Genomic DNA, 22,917 nt, shown 5'->3' with positions numbered 1-22,917 from the left:
CTATAAGTGGGCAGTTTTTTGACTTGTTGTCCTTGATCAGATCGCATGGGCATTGAATAAGGGCATAAAGACGGACTTGAAGAAGTTTTGGGATGTGGAGCGGGGTGTCACGTATATCCCATGGGATAAAGTGAAAGCCGATGATATTCGAAGTCTTCAAGAAGGAGGCTTGCTTGATGTTGAAACACTCAAACCAGGTAAAACCTTCCACAAATTGCTTTTCTCTAGCTTCTAGTTCATTCATTAATACCGTTTTATGTAATTTTGAAGGACCTAACATGATTGTATGTGACTCTTCTTGTTAACATAATTTTTTTTATTTGATCTTTAGAGTGGAAAAGTGTTGTGGCCAATCCGGCTGTGCCAGTAACAGAAGGACCTGAAGGAAAACAGGAAGAGGGAGCTGCACTACCAGCAGTATCACAGGTAAAATATGAGGGGTTTCCTACAGACCTCCTCAAGGGTGTTCAGTGTCTCGGTCAAACATTCTGCTCTTGTTTTGTCACGTCTTTGGCATATGGGAGGCAAACAGTGTTTCTGTGTTCTTTGCTTTGCACTGACGGTTTACTGGTGCATGGTTGCCATCACTATTGGCAAATGAAGAGCCATAGAGTACAAAATAAAACAAGGTTAGTGTCATGACTGTCTAGTTTTCTTTCCGTGTTTCAGTGGCATCGCTTTCAGTGACTGTATTTGTCACAACACGGTCACTGCTGTTCTGTAGTAGAGCTGTTTTTGCATAAATGTGTGTCTGTATTTAGCCAATTCATGAAGGTTGACTTGTTGCACACAGTCTCAAAGGCTCTTCTAAATCAGTCGTGTGTTAGGTTGCTTTTTAAGAAACTTTGATACTTCATTGAAGATTTTTGACTTACAAATGTTTTATTTAGATTGCTGCTTAAAGCAATATATCACCCAAAAAATAACATTTGTTTACTTGTCTTCAGGCCATGCAAAATGTAAATGAGATTTTTTTTTTTTCATCTAAACTGGGAGAGTTTGGAGAAATGTTGCATTACATCACTTGCTCACCAATGGATCCTTTGCAGTGAATGGGTGCCGTCAGAATAAGAGTCCAAACAGCTGATAAAAACATCACAATAATCCACACCACTCCAGTCCATCAGTTAACATCTTGTGAAGTGAAAAGCTGCTTTTTTGTAAATCTAAGAAGTAAATTAGTTGTTTCAGAAGATTGGACTCTTATTCTGACGGCACCCATTCACTGCAGAGGATCCACTGTTCAGCAAGTGATGTGATGATACATTTCTCCAAATCTGTTCCCATTAAGAAACAAATTCAACTATTCTTAGAAATGACATAGAGAACCCCAGAGAGACCATGCAATATTAATTGTCTTGTTTTCTCAATCCCAACTTGTTTCTTATGATCTTGACATGGAAACACATTTTCTTGACAAAAAGTATTATATAGCAGTAATAAAGTGCCACCAGATAAGTTATCAATATTAAATGTCATTCTCATATAATTAGCCTCAAATAGTATAATTTCATTGTTTAGTTACTGTATAAAATGGAACACACACAAAGAGAGTGCCTTATAAATAAATGAACTTTGTTAGATGGATTAAATTTTAAACCCTTTCAAAGAGAATATGCACTGTGAACACAACACGGGTTGGCACATGGGCTGTTTCTCTTCAGATGACAGTGTCTGACCATTAGAAGGAATTTATCGATCTATGCTGTATCTACAGTCGACATTCACTGGCACTTCACATGCATGCAGTCCATAAAGCACTGAAGCTTATAGACGTGGCCAGGAACCAAAGGTTTAGGATTCACTTTCAGAGGGAGACCAGACTTGTGGTGCATCACTGGCTCATTTAGACAGAAGGCGAAAGAACAGTTGCTGGAAAAATGCAAAAAAGGACAAAAGGTGGGTTCAGGAAATATTTGAGTTTTATTTATTGTTAACACTTTAGCTTATGTCGGATTAAAACTTTTGCATGTAGAATGAAATGTGGCAACCTATTCAAATGTATATAATTTTAAATAAAATTTTCTAGTGATGATAAACTTTCTAGTTTCACTACAAGCTGCATGGCAACATGTAAGATGGAAGACGTATGCGTCGCGTGTGCACCTCTGGGAAATATATGAGCATTTCCTTACTTTAGCCAAGGAAAACCAGTCTCCACTTGGTTTATTTCGAAATCCTCCAAAGTTTTTCTTTACAAATCCTCGTTTTGTGCTTCTAATTCTTTACCAGCATTTTTTGTTCTCTCTCCGTGCTCATCACTAATCACGCAGCGCTGATGTACTGTAATATAAGCCTAAACGTCTTCTGGTTCCCAACAGTCAGCAGAAGTGAGAAAAAAAGTGTTTATTTTGTTTGAAATCTTGATGTTTATCTTACAAAAACACATGGATTCACCACCGGGGGTATTTATTCACCTCCCAGAGCCGTGTGAGGGATGTTTTATTACAGATTCGAACACTTTATTTCACGTCTTCTGAACTGTTGACCACAAACACCCGTTTACCCCCACTGAAGAGCGAGGAAAATTTTTAATAAAACTTCGATTGGATTATTCTTGAAAGAAGAAAGTCACATACACCTAGGATGCTTCAAGGGTGAGTAGAAGATGGATGAATTTTTATTCTCCGGTGAAATAACCTTTTTAAAACCAGATTTTCTGCAGACATTAGGCTCTTGGTTGTACAAATTGGTTAGTAAAAATAAAACTCTTAAAAATAGCAGTTCTTTATCGGCAACTATGGTTTCCTGAAGAACCTTTGACATCCGTCCATTGTGCAAAAGGTTCTTCATATTATTAAAAAGTCCTTCACACTAAGTGAAACCTTAATTTAAACCAGTGGCTCCTAATTCCAGTACTACAGAACAACACGTTTTGTATGTCTGCCTTATATATTATCATTGAATCAGATGTTGCAAATAAAGTAGACATACCAAATGTTTAAGTCACTCCTCCCATAACTTAATTTCCATAAACTCATCAGACAGCTCAGAGGCGCTTTGTACAAACTAATAATGAAGCATTTGAAATGAAACAACGATGAATTTGTCTTGTGCGCTCTTCTGTGCTTCTGCTGCTTTTGAATGGAGTGAAATCAACAAAGGTGGTGCTGGACTTTGGATGTCCGTCTGCTTTGCCATTCTACGAAGAACTCTAGTTCTGGGAAGGTAAACAATCAATGTTTGCTGAGCTTCACTCAACCTCAGAAACCCTATTCGCACGGGATTAGTACTACATGGTGACCTCCAGTCATTTGTAATAATTTCAGAGGTTGTCTGTGATCTTAATCCCGTGTGAATTGGCCATGTTTGTAATTTGTAAAGTAAAAATTCCCCTGCAAAAGTCATACCATATTTCGCCGAATACCGGGGTCCTGTAATTATATTAGTCCCGTGCAAATCGACATCTGTGATTTGCCCAGCATTTGATGGGTCGCATTATCACTTTTCGATATTTTTATTTCCTGTGCGCCTTTTTATCCATCTTTCGTGAAGAATGGAGCTGCGTTGGAGTGTTTGATAATATTTTGGGTGTTGTCACATCACTACACCATACAATTTGCAGAAAGAAAAAGCTGAAAAGGTTTTGAGGTTAATGTGATCCAAATGGGATATTTTATATATATATAGCTTGGGATATTATTTTAACCTGGCGAAATGTAAATGACACCGCGCAAGAAACTATATTTCTTTTCTTTCTTGTTTTATCCATCTGGACCATGGAACAGGACTCTCAAAGCCTTGACCTCCGGGTATCCAGTAAAGTCAGTAAATTCGAGTAAAATCACAGGCTTGGCTCATCCCGTTCGAATGCACCACACGAAATACAGGTGCGGGGAGGTAATCTCAAAATCACACAAGGTATCTAGATAATATTAATCCTGTGCGAATAGGGCTATACACAAGGAAAGATAACAGCTCAATGCCAGATGAATGAAGTTTCACTGTTGTTGAAATCTAGCTTAGTGGAATGTTTGGATTTTTCACTTAAATGGCAAAGCAATGCTATGCATTGCAAACTTTTAAATGTCATTTTCGTTGTTCAGTCTGTTGGATTCAAATCAGAGTATGAAATGCGTACACCTCGTTGTCGAAACAGCAGCAATGACGCGTAGATTGGAGAGATGGAACATTATCTCCGCTGATCGACTACAGCGATGGCCTTGTGCACCTGTGGATTGAGTCTTTCATACAGCATCACCAAATGGTGATTGGTTGGAATCGGCTGGAATCATTTTCATCTGGCAACCAGGATGTCTGATATTCTGGAGCGTCTGCTCTTTGCCTCGAAGGAACCTGAGATTTGGTAAGGTGAAATTCTCTTACTTGACTTCGTTTTAACCATTGGCTTTAGGCCATGCTTTAACACAAAATCTGACTTTCAGTTGATTTAAAAAACTAAATGGTTTTCTGTAAAATGACAGCTAACATCTTATCTGCCAATGTATTCGAAGAGTTTTGTCAAATTCTTTTTTGCAAGTGTTATCTTAATATTGTTTTCTAAGTCTATGCTAAAACAATGGTTGTTAACTGGCATCAGTGGTTCCATTTAAATTAAATTAAAATAAAAAATGTAGAACCTTTAACATTATTGGAAACCTTCCATTCCATTTTATAGAACCTTTAAAATGTTTTTCATGCACACAAAAAAGGTTCTTTTAAGAATGGTTCAGTGAAAGGTTCTTTGGAGAACCAAGAATGGTTCTTCAATGGCATCACTGCAAAAACACTAGAATGCTGTTCTAGTATGTGAACCAATAAATAATGCTTTATCTCGCCTTTGGCCGTCCAGTTGAATTAGGATTCAAGAAAAAGATGGTTGGTCACAGTTGATACTGCATTCATTGCTCTCCTGTCTATACCGCATGGATTTATTGTAAACTGCACATTGACAAATTTAGCATAAAAGCCAGGTATTATATTCATATAGGAAATCTGCACAATTTACATCCTAGAAATATAATCATAGTTACATAACTTAACTGGTATAAAGAAGTCATGAGACTTTTTGTTACAGAGATTCTTAACATGGTTAAGGCATTTTTATAAAAGGCAATTTATTAGCTTAAGAATACTTAACATTTTTAATGCACTTAACACAATCTAATTTGACAGCAGGTTTATTGTGGTCTGAGTCTTCTGTGGTGCAAAAATGATTTTGACACTTAATTAACACTTAATTTCTGAATTTCATTGCATTAGATTTAAAATATCAAATCTGATGTCATTTGTACACACATTATTCTACAGCTATTCTTACTTTTCTGAGCTTTTTACCGTAATTATTTTTAACTAACTGGTCTATTTTTTTTTTTATTGGATCTGTGATGTCAGACATTTTTACATTATTTGTCAAAAAATCGAGGTAGAATTTATCTTGAAACGATTTTCACTCAGAGATGATTTATTTGAGAAATGATTAAGGTTATGTGATGAAGTACATTTGTATATACAATTGTCTGAAAACATTCTGTGGCCACTTTATCTCCTACGAACAAAATGCAGTTTTACCCAGACATGATACAGTGATCTTAATTAATGCATCTGTCACTGAACTTTTTCAGGAAATGAATTTTCAGGCTTATAAAATGTTAATAAAGCGACAGCAACATAATACCCCTAATAATAAAGTGCCTTAGTTCATAAGTCTAATTGTGTTTATGATTGCATAGCAGCATAACTTATTATTAAATGCATTATTATTGAATTTCTGTATTTAATAGTGAATATGCTGATACAGGAATTTGTCTATCTCACTGCGGCTTCAAACGTGGCTCATCCTTTTTATGGATAAACTAGTTCAAACTATATATACTGTTGGTTAATCTACAGCGTTTTAGGGTTTTTTTTAGGGGCACTTTTAATAACTTAAGTCCACTGGGGGGGACTAATTCCTGCATAACTCCTGCTTATTATATTTAATTATAACTATATATATATACATACACACACACATAAACACGTTTATGGTACATTACTATATATATTATTCCCGACACCTGGAAGGCAGTTTAGGGTTATTTCAGTGTCTTGCTCAAGGGTCTTATCTCACTCATGGGACTGAGTGCCATGTGTAAGAGAGTGCTGGTTATTCACTCCCCCATCGACAATCCCTGCTGGACCTGAGTTTCGAACCCACAACCTTCTGGTAACAAGTCAGACTCTCTAACCATTAGGCAACGACTGCTGCTAAAATGCTGGGAACGATGGCAAGAGACACCATTTCTCTGTGTGTCAGCCTCTGTTGTGGAATGTCAATGAATGCTTTCTTATAATTTATAAAGCAGAGCTTTAAAAAAGATTTTTTACTTTAAAATGCTGTATTCTAATGCTCCTTAAGTGTGTTGTCAGGGTATTTGAAGTCTAACCACCACCTGAGTTCTGGAATATATATATATAAAATGTATATTTAATTTAACAGCTAATGTTAATATATTTAAATAACTGCAGTTCTTATATAACATTATGTAACAAACTTTAAAGATTCTGCAAAACCAAAATTCACTTTTACGTGGCATTTGCATTTCAATGTGTCTTAGCAGTGTGAGGACACAACTACCCTACAATGATAAAAATCCGTTCACTACTTTTTTCTTTTTTTATCGCTGAAAAACTCAAAACGGTCTCTATCACATAATTTCTGAGCAGTATGATGTCATGTTGCTTAAGCCCCGCCGAGGAACGCTGAAGGACTGTCCCGTATTATTATATTTCTGCCATCAGTCAGTTGTATGCGGTCTGGCATTTTCTCTGCGCTACAGCTGCTGATTTAATCAATCAAACTTTATTTATGAAGCACTTTAAAAATAAGAAAGTGGACCAAAGTGCTATACAGAAAAAAAATAAAATACAACTAAAACACATTAAAATAGCATAGAAAGCTTAAATAACCAAATATCAACATCTGGTGTAAAAAGCCAAGGACAAGGGTCTTTTAAAAGACGATTTAAATAAAGACAATGTGAAAAAGCCTGTCTAATGGGCAGACGCAAATGATTCCATAATTTAGGAGCTGCTAAAGCAAAGGCATGGTCCCCTCTAAGCTAACGCTTCGTTTTGGGCACATTCAGGAATAGCTGATCAGTTCACATGAGAGAATGGGTGCTCATGTAAGGGTGTAGCAGCTCAGAAATGTAGGGTGGAGCAAGACCATTTTAGGGATTTAAAAATGGACAGAAGAATTTTAAATTGAATCCTAAAATGTATGGGCAGTCAGTGAAGTGAAGCTAAAATGGGGGAAATGAGCTCCTATTTATGTATTCCAGTTAAAAGCATTCTGCATCAGCTGCAATTAGGCAACAGAAGACTCACTAACTGCCATGTATAGTGCATTACAGTAATCCAGCTGAATGGTAACAAAGGCATGGATTACCATCTCAAAGTGTTGCTTTGTATGATATGGCTTAATTTTGGCCAGCTGCCTCAATTGGAAAAAATCTCTTATTTAATTACTTCCCCGATCTGACTGTAAGGCTTAAGATTCAAGTAAATTTTCACCCTTAAGTTAGTGATGGTTGGCTTGAAATCTGGCTATACTCTTCATAACGATAAAATAACAATCCATGCTTCCTGATTATAGAACTAAGGGGAAGCTAATAAAAGAGAGAAAAGGAGAGGGCCTAAAACTGAGCCCTGCTGTACCCCGCAAGAGAGGAGCTGAGGAGGACTCAGTCACTACAGCTGACACATGAAGTCCAGCCTTCTAAATAGGACCTGAACCACTCAAGCGCTATGCCCTTGATGCCCATCCACTGTTCCAAACGAGAAATTAAGGTCAAATGCAGCAGTTAAATCAAGAAGCACAAGAATAACACAAAACGATCAGTTGTCAATCACTAAAACGATATCACAGACCACTATTTACAACTGCAAGAACTCATGGCCCTACAGTGGGGAAAAACCTCCTTAAGTCAAGGAGGGACAGCATCATATGGAGAACCTGAGGGCTTCAGATGACCAACAATCTTCTGTAATAAAGACAAAGTCACAGGCTTAAACTCGTCAAAGACATTAGAGCAGAGGACAGAGACTTAAGAATCATATGCATGAGTTGATAAACGAACCCTGGTGGAAAAAACCTTATCAATAGGAAAAGTGAAGACATTTTCACAAGCAGCAGAGGAGGCATCAATACAGACTGTTACAGTTTGACAAAATGTCTGCGATTATAATTTATTTTAGTATCTTTCATAGTTTTCTGATAATTATGCCAGCAGTCCCTTAGTATTTGAAACGACACATGCAAATTGTCCTTTTCCCATTTGCATTCAATTGTATGGCACTCATGTTTGACAGTACGAACCGTGTCTTTTAGCCATTGCATCTGATTTTCAAAGAAGCTCCAGTATCCATAACAGTTTGGAAGGTAGAGTGCAACCATGAGCTAAGCTCCTCTGAATAATTACATATAGACTCTGGTATTGCATAGTTCTGACCGAAAACGGATGCAAACTGAACAGCAGTGGAAGAGTTGATGCAACAGGGCTGAGCAGCAGCGCAAGGTGCAGCTGTGTTACAGGCAGAAGCAATATCAAGCAATACAGACATGGTCAGAAAATACTGTGTCACAGATCTCAAGATTTCAAACAGGCAAACCAAAAGAATAAGACCAGATCGAGTGTGTGTCCATGTTGCTGTGTGGGGGAAGACACTGACTGCACAAGATTAAAACGCTCAATAAAATATAAAATGTCCTTTGTCATTAGGTTTTCAGGACAACACACATTGACATTAAAGTCCCAACAATAAGTACGTGATCGTGTTTAGGCATGATATCAGCCAGAAAAGTCATTTATAAAGACCTTATGGTATCTGGGAGGCCAATAGACCACTGCACAGAGCATTTTGTGAAAGCGACCAAGCTCAAATAAACGCAGCTCAAAGCTGCTGAACAAGGATGGTAGCAATAATTGTTTACATTTGTTGACATTCTTATAAACGATTGCTATTCCTCCTCCTCTTCCCGATATTCACAGGGAATTTAAATAGGAGCAATAATTTGGTAAGAGTTCAGAGGAAAAACTGGACCCACCAACACCCCAATCCAAACCCTTGGATGTAAAGAAATCCTTTAGAATTAAAGTTTTATTTGCTAGCGATCTAGCATTCATCAGCCCATTCCTGACCGCCGGTGGGTCTGTGGTGCTGACTTTCAGAGGAACCCAACACAGAGGCTGCAGGTCTCGCAGATTTACCCTGCGCCAGCGGAGGCAAGGAGAGCAGGGGCCGCGGGGCTGGATCACCTCATCTGGGCCGACGACATGTACCAGCCAGGCATCGATAGGGTCCAGCAATCACAGAGAAAAAGAGGTGGGGCACCACTCGATACTCAGTCCACGAATCAATGGAAAAGTGTGCTCCAGGCAAACCTTTACCCTCACCAGCCGACCACTGCGTTTTCCTTTGCGGCGGTGGCACTTGCGCAGGGGATGTAAAGCCAGGAGGCAGCAGAGATGAACTGGAATGCCCAATAAGAACGGGGCAATGTCATTTGTCCACCATAATCAAACTTTACCAAGTCTTTGGCAGAATGTCAAAGATCCAGTAGTGTTTGGCGATCATACACCAATAGAGACTCAACATTTTGAACCGCAAGTGACACAAACAGCACAAAACCAACACAGCGTTAGTAGAACCAGATGGTGAGCCACACACACACAGCCGCCATCTTGGATGCCATCAAGCAAATGTCTGTTGCTGTGGCAACAACAAAGTCTCATAAACAATGCAGGTGTTTTGTAGTTGGATATAAAAGTGAGCGTAAGTCTTCGTATTCTCCTGGCATGAAAGCTACCAAAGACGGTTCACTCCTATAATGGACTGATAATATGCCTTCTAAATGAAGGAGCCAATCGCTGATTTATCTGCTGAGTAAAGTCATTGCATCACTGCAGTAGCCGTTATAAGTTCCGGATCCCATAGAAACCCATAGAAATGCACATGTGCAGTCATAAGCATGTTAAAACTGCACATGTGCATTGGCTTGTCTAGTCTGAAAAATAAGCTTTTATAACACAGTTTAACTACATTTCATGGGACAGTTAATTTCAGATTTGGTGCTGCTTTGGAATATGTTACTTAATTGTTTAAGCAGTTTTTGAGATTTTAGGATTCGCCCAATCATTTAGATAGGACTTGGTCTTGTTGGAGCTGCCTGGAGGCGTTGCAAATATGGCCACTTGAAAGGGACTTTGGAGCCAATGAGGACGCAATGTATTAGTTGTGTTTTTGATGGTAACAGCCACTGAATACACAAAAACAGAAGAGAGGGGTGGGGTAAGCAGTAGCTCATCATTTATATAGACATGTACCAAAACGGCTCGCTGTGAACAGAGCTGTTTTTGACTAGATAAAATGGGTGTTGTTTTACATGACCATTCAGGAATTTAACCAAAGTATATTGTAGGCATTTCATAAAGGCCCTAAAGAATCACACCAACTTGTGAAAAATGGGCATCCGATATCCCCTTTAACAACACTATAAATACTTTTAAGAATATATTGTTTCAGAACACATTTTGATACATTCATCACCAGTTCATTAGGAAGAGCTAATAAATTACATTTCACCCAATAGCAACAGACATACAATTCTGAAGTTTGTATATAATGATCTTAAAGTGAGCAGTTTTGAGTTTCAGTTTACTCCAGTGTAATGTGCAATTCAGTTTTTTTCTCTTCTTCTTTATTTATTTAAACCAAGTATGCAACCACAGCCTAATGGTACAGGATCCAGATCATTAATTCAAAGGTTGAAGGTTCAGTCTCAAGAAGGTCTGATCCAGGACCTGGAGAGTTACTGAGATCTCAAGCCAGCATCTGAGTGCTCCTGTAAGTGCGGAGGACATACCGATTCTCCTGTGAAACACTCTTTATTAGTAGTAAACATTAGTAGTGTGCATAGAACTTTAGTCCTGTTAGATAAGTAAGCAAGAATATGGACACCAGAAATAAAGAGGTGTTATTTAGATTTTTCTCGTATTATTTAATGTTCCTTTGCATGACAAATGAAAACAATGTGTTCTAAATTCAGCTCACAATATCAGATATTTAATCTCTGATGACTGTATGGAATCAGAATCTGTGCTCATCATACACTGAGATTTTCTTTGAAATTGGTCAACTCTTCTTAACGACTTCTTAACATCTGCAGACTCATTCTGACTTTACGAATTAGCGTCGAGTCATCCATATGTACAAAATTTGTAAAAAAAAAAAAAAGAAAAAGTGTATTATATTTCAATCTTTAGATGACAAAATATATTTTTAAGTATAGCACTTTTGATGTGTTCTAAATTCTAAAGAAAATACTGGTTAAAATTAACAAAAAGCTTTGTGCCTTTTTTTGCTTGCTTGGTAACTTGATACCTAATAAAATGGTATTTAGACAGTTTAGCTGTGATTTTAAGTTTCTAAATAGTTCTTTATAATGTATAACTTCAATTGAAATATGTTAAATATTTTTGGCAACAATTCACAATTATGCTCTAGTCTATTCATTAGTTATTGCATTGAACAACAATGAACAAAACTTCAACATTTATGTTAATGTTCATTGCTACACATACTATGCATCTCCCATTTGCAAGGTACATAGATTAACTATAGATAATGTATGAACAAACATTATTATTTTTAATAATTAAACAAACCTAAATTAATACATGCTCCTGAGGCCCAATTCATGTTTACAAACTGAAACTTAAGTGTTATAAAATAGGTGTTAAAATAACTGTATTTTTACATTACATTTAAATATGCACATGTAAACGGTGATTTATGTTTCAATGTAATTAGTAAATTAGTAGTGTTTATTAACGTAATCTGAATAATTCTAAAACCATTGGTTTATATAAATAACTGAACATAATAATGTAAATCCCCAAAATGAATGTCTATTGGGAAGTACTGTTAGTTAGAAACTATTGCATTGATCTTTTCTTCAGTGAGACTCTTGAAACTGTTTGTAGTTGTATGATTTTCTGACCAGTAAGTAGCCACAGAATGCTAAGCATGCCACTAGATGTCATCGTTCTGCTGCATGCACAGTAGAAGTGTTTGTGAGGGTCAGTGAAAATCTGGGATCAGTCCATTCATATGTGACCAAACTTAAAAACAATTAAAAAATTATAAAAATAATCACTAATAAGTGAGTATATAAGTACTACTGGAGCAAAACCTAAAAAGTTCCCTCCCTGGCAATTTAAGTCTCGAGGCAGTCAAAAATTAATAATTTAATTATATATATATATATATATATATATATATATATATATATATATGAGTTGTTTATGTATGTGATTTGCATTAGTCTGTGAAGTAACAGTGTTTATAATTGTATTTGGATGGACATAATGCACACATTAATGCAGTGATGTGCTGTAATTTTAAAACAGGTTATTTTAATACATTATATTTAATACTAGGTGGTAATATTTCAGATAAGCCCTGTACCAAAAAACTGCAAGTAAAAACTAAATGCACATGTTACTGCCTAAAGATTGTAGTACACTGCACAAATGTTCGATCTGCACAAATTTGACAAGATTAGGTTTCAAACTGGAGTTGTTCATGTATTACATGCTTGGGATCACACACTACCAACGACTTTGAAGTTGTTCCAAACACAACACACTCACTCACACAGAAACACACTCAAGGAGACACATGGCAACTGAACACAATGTGTTCTCAAAACATGTTTGATATCCTCCCGCTGGACAGATTTGCTGTCTGCAGCTAAAGAAAAATAAAAAAAAATTGCATATTCTATTCATGATACAGTAGGTGATTTTCAGGGAAATTAATCTTCTCCAATCAGCAGACTGGTTTTGACTTTCAGCAACATAGTCAACTTTTCCAGACTGTAAACTAGGGCAGACTTGTATGAAGTATTCAGTGGGTGGCCTAGAAAAATGTTGCAAAGTGGACCAGACTTTGTGCTGGAAGTCAAAAGACTGTCTGTGTGATTAAAAGAATAGTTCACTCAAAAAAAAAATTTTGCTGAAAATGTACTCGCCATCAGGCCATATAAAAGTAGATGATTTTGTTTCTTCATCAGATTTGGGGAAATGCAGAATTAGATCACCTGCTCATCAATAAATGCTCTGCAGTGAATGGGTGCCGTCAGAATGAGAGTCCAAACAGCTGATAAAACACCATGATAATCCACACACCACTCCAGTCCATCAGCTAACATCTTGAGAAGTGAAAACTTTAATGTTTGTGAGAAATAAATCCAACACATTTTTAACTCTACAATTCATAATAATAATGCTCCCTCTATTAAAAAAGTCCAGCTTCCAGTCAAAATCAACAACATATGTTTAGATCTGTTTTGGATGGTATTCTTTTGTAAACAGTGCTTGATCTCTCTCCTGATTCAGACAAGACCCCTTGTCCACCAGAGAAAGCAATATCATTCAGGACTCCTATTTTAGCTGAACGCAATAATGTCTAATTGATGGATTTATGAAGAACTTGCAGCTTTTTATTTCATGAGACATTAATTGTTGGATGGTAGTCATGTGGATTACTTGTGGGTGAACTATTCCTTTAAACAGCTTGACTGATGTAGATGCTTTTTTTTTTTCAATCACATGCCTTTACTTTACATTGAGCATTTTATACCAACTTCCAAAGTCTTTTCAGAGTCGGTGCTGACATTTCAGAGCGCATGTGATGCCAGGGTCAGGCGATGAATCTCGCTGTGTCATAATATAAACAGTAGTATTTATTCACACTGGGTATAAAAAGGGGATGGAAGAAGAAGCAGCGTTATGAGCTCTGAAAACTGTACAGCAGCTGTAAGATCTTTAGTTTTGAATACATGACTTAAGATGGCATCAAATCAATTTTAAAAGTGTTTTTCAACCGAAAACCAAAATACTATTACCCTGCACATGTGACATTATTCTTTACTAGTACTTCCAGGTATAATTTAAAACATTGTATCCAAGTGCTTTGTGTGCAGTAAAGAACACAGAAGAGCAACCTTTGCCTCCTCATGTCCTTATAAACCCATCAGTTTGATTTCTCAAGTCTCACCGATGTTAGAACTGTTCCTCATCCTTTTCTTCACTACATTATAGAGCCCCTCAGTTCAACCTGTTGCTATGATGAATGTCGTCCCAGGACCCCCTGCTAACATGAGACTCCCACCTCCAGCCATGATCACAGGAGCCTTCCCTCCTCCTGGGTTTAACCCCCCACAGATGCCTGCAGGTACTGCCTCTTCTGAAAGACACGACTGCCGTTTTCAGGAAGGATGCATTTAGTTGGTCAACAGGACATAATGCTACAAATCATTCTATTTCAAATACATTATGTTCTTTTGAACATTCCATTCATCAAAGAGTACTTAAAACTAAAAAAGTTGTGGTTTCCACAAATATATTGAGCAGCACAACAGTTTTATACATGGATAATAATCAGAAATGTTTCTTGAGCAGTGCTTCATCATATTAGAATGATTTCTGAAGATCATGTGACACTGAAGTCTGGAGGAATGATGCTGAATATTCAGCTGCGCATCACATTTAAACGAATAATATTTTATAATTTAATTTTTTTATTATTATTATTAAATAAATATAGTCTTGTTGAGCAGTAAACGACTTTTAAAAAAATTCATACTGACCGCAAACCGTTTTTCTGTGTTTAGATGAATCGATAGACCTAGCATTAAATAATAAAACATGAATTGTTACCTTGTTTTAAAAAGGATTCGCTCCTGCCGTCCCGGTGACCTCTCTGAACCCCGCAGGTCCTCCTCCATCCCTCACAGGTATCTATCGACTCTAACTCAATGTACACTTCAATTCAACATGAAATCAAAATAATACAAAAGGAGCCATGTTCTTGGTCAGATTGTAAATAAATGTCTTGTTAACGATTCATCAGTACGCGTAACTCCAAATAAATCATAATGCTTTTTTAAAATCTTACAAAATGTTCTAAATACTGCTAATGTTTTTTTCTCTGTGAAATCAAACTCGGTTCTGATACAAAACCAACTCAGTTCCAGATGCATACAGTCAAGTGTATCTCTTTAAAACTACATTCATATTCTGTTTTACCTGGCAATATTTGGAAACTGGACTTGGTTGACAAGTATAGAAAGTCTGTCTGTAGTTACATGTGATGTTTTTGTCTTTTGCAGTATCAGAAACCGCAATCGAAGAACCTTCAGATGAATCTTACGAGGCTCCCAAGAGTCACATGGACCTGACAGGAGCTCAAGCGCTCAGTCCACCGCCTCATGGGGGGATTCTGGGGCCCAGACCGGGACCCCTACCGCCACACGCCCCTGTGGGACTCCGCCCACCCTTCATGCCTCCCTTCGCTAATAATGGCCCCCGTTCCACCCTGCCCCCTCCCAATATGCCCCCTCAAATGATGCCCCCTAGGGGCCCCAACCCCATGTTCGGAGAACCCCCTGTGGGTCGATTCCGGATGCGCATGATGGGTCCTCCAAGACACGAGTTCCCCCGTCACAGGCTCCCAGTGGGTCCTAGAGGAGAGGAACCGCACTGGCGAGATCAAGGTCCTGAAAGGGGCCCGGACAGATTCGGAAACGAGCCACCGTTTCATCGGGGTGGATGGGGAAGGGGCGGCCCTCGCGGACGAAGTCGGTTTGGAAACTGAGTTGCGTGTTTTTTTAGGGCACTACTGACTTCATCTGAGACTGGACTGTGCTAAACAGTACTCCGTGTCCTCGTGAAACAGGAATACAGAGAAAACATTCTACGTATTATATACAGAGTCCATATGAAAAGAATAGACACTGTTTCTGAAAGTCCACATCTCTGGATATGAGTGATGGTGCTCTCTTTTCTACATGTCGTCATGTTCGTTTGAATAGGCGAGACACAACCAGGGATCATATATTATGAAATTCCCATCTCGCTCCATGCGAAACCTTCGATGTCTGTTGTTTTTGGACGGTACACTCACGACCACAGACTAATGTTAGAGATCTAGTGTAACATGTTCAGTGTAAATAGTCCAGATTTGCACATTTCACAAGTGTTTAACTATGAAGAAATAACCTGTAGAAACCCATCTTCCGTTCTGTATATTTGGAAGTAGTATTTACTTAAAAACTAATGTAGGCTTTCAGGAAAGAAGAAAAGCTAACGCCTGACTTTGGTAGAGTATCATCTTCAGCCGGTTCATTTTACGAAGCTATTTTTACTTGTTTTTTTTGTTTTTGTTTTTTTTCTGTCTTACTGGTTTATATTAACATGCTAAAACAAAGACGAGTAAATGTTGTGGCTACTTAAACTGACTTTGTTTCTTTGTAAGGAAGTGTATGAGAATGCAGGATTGCGGTTATCTCAGTAGAGGGCGCTATTCGTCAAGACTCAGACATGAATCATGTCAGTCTGGTAAAATGATCAAACATTTTTCTTAACCAGGGTTATTAAAGCTAACTAAAAACATTCAAAAAAGTTACTTGAAAAAACATTTTAAAACATTTTCTTTTAATTTGTTAATTTTCCGAGGCAACATTTTTTTTTAGTGTAGTTTAACTTGAATAACTAAAAGTAAAACTGAAATAAAAATTAACAAAGTTACTGCAGCTTGAACTAAATTAAAAGTATACTTGAACTAAATTGTAAATATTAACTATATTTAAATTATTAATTTGAATATTAATTCAAATGTTTAAGGCAGGTACAGTTGAATTGTTCCAGAAGGTTCCAGCACAATCCGTGAGCGAACAAACCAAGCCATGCATTTAATATTCATCACATTAGATGTGATTAATTGCGTGTGCGTTATTAATAGATATTTCACTCTAGTGCTGTTAATGCACATAGAGCCAGGAATATATTTTTTTTGTTGTTGCAAAAACAACACATAATAAATTTAAGAGAATATGTAGTAATATATTACTAATGTATTACTACTGTATGCTCATACTATACTATACTAATATAATACTTTTAATAATGATTTGTTTATTTAATAATTTATTAGGTAGGCTACGGTTTTATTACAATTCCCTTATTTTGTGATGACTTGTGTAGTGTAATAATCAAAATATAAAACCATTATTAAATAATAAAAATGTAAATATGCACATCACTTGATTTGCACGTATTATTCTAGTAATAATAATAATAAAAAGAAATAATTCTAGTACTATAATTCTAGTGATAATTAAAAAAAGAATGTAATAATATAATATTAATAATATTTATTATTATATACTATTTAATTATTTTGTGAGGATTGTGTTTTTAGTGCAATAAATGTAACCACTATAAAAGTAGAAAATCATAATGAATACACATTTTTTTAAAATGCGCATGCATTGAGTAAAAATTGTTATCCTAGTGATCATTATAAAAATTGTGAGAATAATTCTAGTAATAATTTAAATTCTAGCACTGTTTAAAATATATTTTTTACTCAATGGATCAGCATGTGTCAAACAAGTGTGTGCGCGCGCACCATGGTTACAGCGCGCGCTCCTCCCTTCAGCCGCGAGCTAAACACTGGAAGCGCGTGTGCGCGCCGGAGCGCCGCGTCTGACAGCAGAGACGCGCTGGATGCCATGATGTTTCACAGTCACCTCACACGCAGGACCCGCGCGGAATTATGACAGGTATGTTCACATAATAACACACATTTATAGATGAATGGCTTTATTTTGTGTGGAACTGCGATGAGGCGGCAGAAATGCTGAAGCGCGTGACTGCGGCATCACTGGAGACCGCACGTGCTGGGCGAGAAATGTTAATTGACTCGCTGTAATTGTGTTTGTTTATCAGGACTGCGTGTTTTTCCAAAACAAATAACGGCTGCGTTTAGGTTAACGTTAGTGGTTCTCAGCTAACGTAAACCGCTTTCGGTTCCCGCCCTCTTTCTAACGGAAATTCTGTCAGAATTAGAAAGCATAATAATAAGAATTTACAACATACTACAATAAATAGCTAATATGTTTTAGTAAATAGTTTACTAGATTTCCATGTAAAATATAACAAATTAAAAATCTGAAAACTTTAACTTTATCCAGTAGCATCTTATTTGATTATTCACGGATTCATTTTTTCACCATTATTTTTCCAGACTTTGTAAAAATTCCCAATATGAATTCTTTGCAAATTGTTTTACGATTTCTCTCGTAAAACCAAAACATCAGTGTATGGTTTTGAATCAAGTAAGTTAAACCTTAAAATAACCTTTACTGGATGCTCTGTATATGTTTTAACAAAAACGTTCCTTCAACATTCAAACAACATTAGTTTATTGTTATGAAAAATAGGCGTTCTTATAAGATTATCACAGAAAAACTTTTTTTTAACACTGTGGCAATGTTAGTATATGTTTATTAGAAACAAAGGATTGTTCCTAAAAGGTTAGGAGTTGGTTCTCAAAAATAACCAGACGTGAACCATGTGGTAACATTAAGGGAACGTTCTTAAGTTCCATCATATGCTTCTATTAGAGTTCTGCTGGTAATTATGGGTTATCTGTTTTATTTTCAGCAGTTAAAGTCAAACGGATGCATTTGAGATGCATCAGATGTTTGCGTGTGTTATGAATTCGTCTGCAGGATGCTCAGTCAATGCCAAGGGCACGAGCTCCCGGGGACCCTGTCCTTACGGCCCAGAGCTCACTGTACACGGCCGTGACAATCCATCATTGCTTGTGTAATTTGTGGTTTTCCTCTTGAATAAATGTGGCGAGATTGGCTTTTCTTGATGTGTGTGATGGTCTGACCCCTGCTGTCTAGCATCTGGTGTATTGATGCTCAGAATATGTGCCACATGATGACATGCATTGGATCTTTCTTGATTAAAAATGGATGTTTTAGTGCATTTCCCTGAATTGATCAAATGCATAAACTATGCATAATATTATTTTATTAATACATTTAAGTATTTAATCTCATGTTGTGTTGCGGGCCATTATTATGGCATTGCTATTTAGTTGCTGTAATGTTCTTGGTAGTTGTTAGGTGGTTGGTCAAAAGACCAACCCAAAGTTTATAATATTAAGATATGGCTCAAATCCCTGCTTCATTAGGAGACTATGGCAGATTTACATCTGTTTTATTTTATTAAAATAGCAATATTTACATTGTTTTTTTTCCACCTATAGGGCAATAATATTAAAATCTGACAATATTTGGCTATTTCGAGATGATGCATTCAAATTTACCCAATAATGTTCTTGCTTGCTTGGGCATTGATGGTTCCCACAGGGTGCAATAGTGCCCACCCACTCCTCTGGAAGTATTTATTCCACTCAATTTTCCCACACGGATTTTATAAAAGGGTTTCGTTAAAGGATTATAAACCAAAAACCAAACCAACCAGCTACAAGGTGAATCACAACATTAAAAACTTTGGATTTTAAGCAAAAAAGTATTTATAAATCTGATTAAAAAGTTAAAGGTACAAGCCTGTGTTCGTCTAAGTAACGTTCTAATAATGTTTGCAAAATTATCAAATGGAATGTTTCCATAAAGGGTTAGTTCACCCAAAAATGAAAATTCTGTCATTTGAGACAACATGAGGATGAGTAATTATTGACAGAATTTTCATTTTGGGTTGAATTGACCCATTAATGCTTGCAAGAAATTTTTTTTTCTAAAACATATAAAAAAAATGATGTTGTGAACGTTAAGAAAAAATTCTGAAATAATATTTTAAGTTTACTGCAAAATATGCATGTATATACAAATATAAGTCTTTTGAGAGTGTAGAGAGACCAACTTGTTTTCATTCGTGGTGCTTCATGGGACTCTGATTGGTGTGATTTTTATATACAGCATCATGGGTAATCTAGTTTTCCACAGAATTCATCTTTTGAACATGATATTTTAAGAATATGTTGGAATAATGTGTAATAGTTTTTCAATTATCATTAAAAGTCCGTTTTCCATGGAGAAAGTGAATGGAATTATTATTTCCCGAACCTGACTGTTGAACTTTATTGTGTCAGTTATAAAATGAACGATTGACCAATATGTTCAGGCGTTTCCCAAAAGTATCGAAAGCTTAAGTAGATGATAGAGACTATTGGTGCCAATGGTTTCTACGATATAAGAGAAGATACGATCTCTGATGCTCTGAGAAGAATGAAAAAGAGAGATGAGAGGCGTTGGAATGCATTGATATGCACCAGTCAGCCATATGCTAAAATAAACAGCTGTATAATCACCACTCATTTAGAACTCATACATATTATATTATTACAGTTTTTGACCTGTGTTTCATAATGCAGTCTTCTACTGATGCCCGTAACCCTTGCTATTCCAGCTGTCGTGGATCTTCTTTATCATAATGTTTGTGTGGGTCTTTAGTGGGATCTGTATATTAATAGCAGGGTTTGTACAGATCTTGATGTTTGTTTTGTGCTGCGATAAAACATGCCAAGTGTAAAGACTCCAAATATGCATATTTTAAATCTTCCCGACGTGAATTATTCATATCATACCCACCTCCACAGAATTGTTCATTCACTCCAGAAAAGGCCCAGTATAAATGGAGCACTGTTTTTGCTGAGACAGTTGGTTTTGTGTTTGTTTATAATAAAGACAGCGGGATTCACCGACCGCAAACGGTCTTCATTGATTTACCGTCAGCAAAAAATTCTGAGGGTGTAACGTGAATTATTTTGAACTTAATCGTCCTTTTGTCTTTGAACTCTTTACAGTGCTGAATTAAGCGTATTGTTGATCCTTTTTAGATGTTTAGGCTATAATTGGTTAAATTCAGCGAAGTCTTGAATTATTATCTCTCTATGTATACTAAATTGTCTTAGTTTATGTTTGTTAAGGATAGAATATTTATTTGTATTGCTTAACTTTATTGATTGGTGTGCAATAACTTATTTTTCATCTGGCAAAAGAATACAGTAGATTTATATTGCAGAAGTTGTTCGCCCAAAATTAGCTGAAAATAAACTCCCCTTCAGGCCATCCAAGATGTGGATGAGTTTATTTCTTAATGGAAACAGATTTGGAGAAATGTAGTATTACATCACTTGCTCAACAGAAGATGCTCTACAGTGAATGGGTGCCGTGCGAATGAGATTCTGATGGCACCCATTCACTGCAGAGGATCCAAAGTCAAACATTTGCTTGAGAAATTGTGAAACCTCTAGTCTTGATTTAACTTGATCTGCATTAGTCATTGTTTCCAGTGACTCATCTGTGCAGTAGTGCAGTTGTGTTTGCTCAGGAAATGAAGCGATCATTTCTGAGGTTAAACACTGGCTTGAGTCCAGGCTTCAATTAATTTGATATACTTTGAATGGAGGGAGTCCAGACAACATGCCCACTTGAGTGAGATAAACAAACTGCTTAAGAATGTTTCTTGTTGCTTTAAATGGCCCTCTTTGTGCGTAACTCATCTCCATTGCCTTAATCACGGGCTTATTGCCAGAATTGTCCTGTGAGTGTTATTTGCATCTTCTGTGAAGAACAGCGGATTACTTCTTCTTCCTCATACAACATGGGTACACAACACGTCTCTGCTTTGCAGCAACTTATTTGCTTGTTTGATCCTGCTGTGCTGTTTTAACTAAATAGACGTTTTGTAATCAGATTATTTGTGTTCAGGACATGTTGGGTGTCCCATGTTTGGACATGTGGCCGTGTCTCGGGTTATTTGTTTTGAATATTTTCTGTGGACATGGTATTACGAGATTCCCAGGATTTGTGAAGGAATATCAGCGCTATGACGAAGACATGTCATGGTACCTCTGCCTACGTCGCGTGTGATCTTTTCAACCTGATCACGTATTAGGTGAAGTCGTGGACACGCATCGCAGAGCAGTGCAAGCCAAGGTGAGCATTTCTGTTTATAAAGCATATACATTTTTGTATTTTCTTTTTTTAAATGGCGATTGTTTCACTAGATAAGACCCTTATCCCTCGTCTGGTATCATGTAGAGCCATTTGAAGCAACACTGAATCTATAATTTTGACCTTTAACCGTTTGGTAGCCATTGAAGTCCACTATCCTGGAATTTTTTTCATCAAAAACCTTAATGTCTTTTTGTCTGAAGAAAGAAGACATTAACATCTTGGATCACATGGGGGTGAGTAAATTATTAGGACATTTTAATTTGAAAGTGAACTAATCCTTTAAACCTGTATTATGACAATACTTTTTTGCAACAAAATTTCAATATCATGATAATACCATATACCATGATAAAAGCATTAACGATTAATCGCAACATGAAAGTTTAATACAGGCATATCCCTAATATATACATATATATGTATAAAATTCTGTGAATATAATTACAGTCTATAATTACAGAATCATATATGTATAGTGCATAATATATGTAATATATTTATATTATATTCAATATATTAATGTATTATTATGAAACAATTATTTGAATATTTCTCAATTATTTATGAATTATTAAATTTCTTTCAATGCATTTAAAAAAAACATTGAGTTTGGTTAGTCCAATGTACCCCCGCTTCACCTTCTTCTTAGGTAGTGTTGTCATGATCCATATTTAGTCTGTTTTTCTCATTTGTGAGCTGTTGTTCTGGACGTTGTGAACCGTGTGGAGTTGGACTCTCACCAGTCCTCATGGCTCGATGGTTTGTCCCAGATACTCAGAGCTTCAGATGACCCACTTAGATGCTTTTACTCATTGTGTTTCTGAGAGTGACACAACACGTGAAATATGTATTACAATACACCTGCGCTCATATTTCGCCGTGCAGGCTTTAAATTACAGTGCATGTGGAACTCCACCTGATTGGCTGGTTTCTCTGCAGACCTGATTGGTTCTGATCTGTTTTAAATCTTTAATTGGTTTGATTTATGTTTTAAATCATCCATCTCCTCTCACTCTAGTCCTGGAGAGGACAGATGTGAGGGCTTTGCATAATTAACCATGCATCTTTATTTCTGCTGGTAATGGATG

General features: G+C 36.7%; 2 protein-coding genes across 3 annotated transcripts in view; both read left to right on the top strand.

Annotated features, from left to right (window-relative positions):
* Window positions 1-16,284, top strand: part of LOC127972948 (SR-related and CTD-associated factor 4) — a 33,700-nt gene extending 17,416 nt beyond the window's left edge. Inside the window, exons 15-19 of one of the 2 annotated variants that reach the window (XM_052576970.1) lie at window positions 41-197; window positions 332-426; window positions 14,091-14,223; window positions 14,723-14,785; window positions 15,161-16,284. In XM_052576970.1, coding sequence (XP_052432930.1) covers window positions 41-197; window positions 332-426; window positions 14,091-14,223; window positions 14,723-14,785; window positions 15,161-15,645 — 933 coding nt within the window. In that variant the 3' untranslated portion in view covers window positions 15,646-16,284. The remainder of the gene's footprint in view (window positions 1-40; window positions 198-331; window positions 427-14,090; window positions 14,224-14,722; window positions 14,786-15,160) is intronic. The other variant, XM_052576971.1, reaches the window with a different exon arrangement.
* A 1,189-nt stretch (window positions 16,285-17,473) lies between these two features.
* The window catches only part of LOC127972937 (rho guanine nucleotide exchange factor TIAM1), a 70,551-nt gene continuing 65,107 nt past the window's right edge, over window positions 17,474-22,917 (top strand). The window contains exon 1 of the mRNA XM_052576945.1: window positions 17,474-17,614. The gene's annotated coding sequence lies outside the window, so the exon portion shown is untranslated. The remainder of the gene's footprint in view (window positions 17,615-22,917) is intronic.

The sequence above is a fragment of the Carassius gibelio genome, chromosome B15, assembly GCF_023724105.1.
Source record: "Carassius gibelio isolate Cgi1373 ecotype wild population from Czech Republic chromosome B15, carGib1.2-hapl.c, whole genome shotgun sequence".
Classification (NCBI taxonomy): Eukaryota; Metazoa; Chordata; class Actinopteri; order Cypriniformes; family Cyprinidae; genus Carassius; species Carassius gibelio.
Note: the sequence above shows the minus strand (reverse complement) of the source record. Positions and strands in the feature narration are given on the sequence as shown.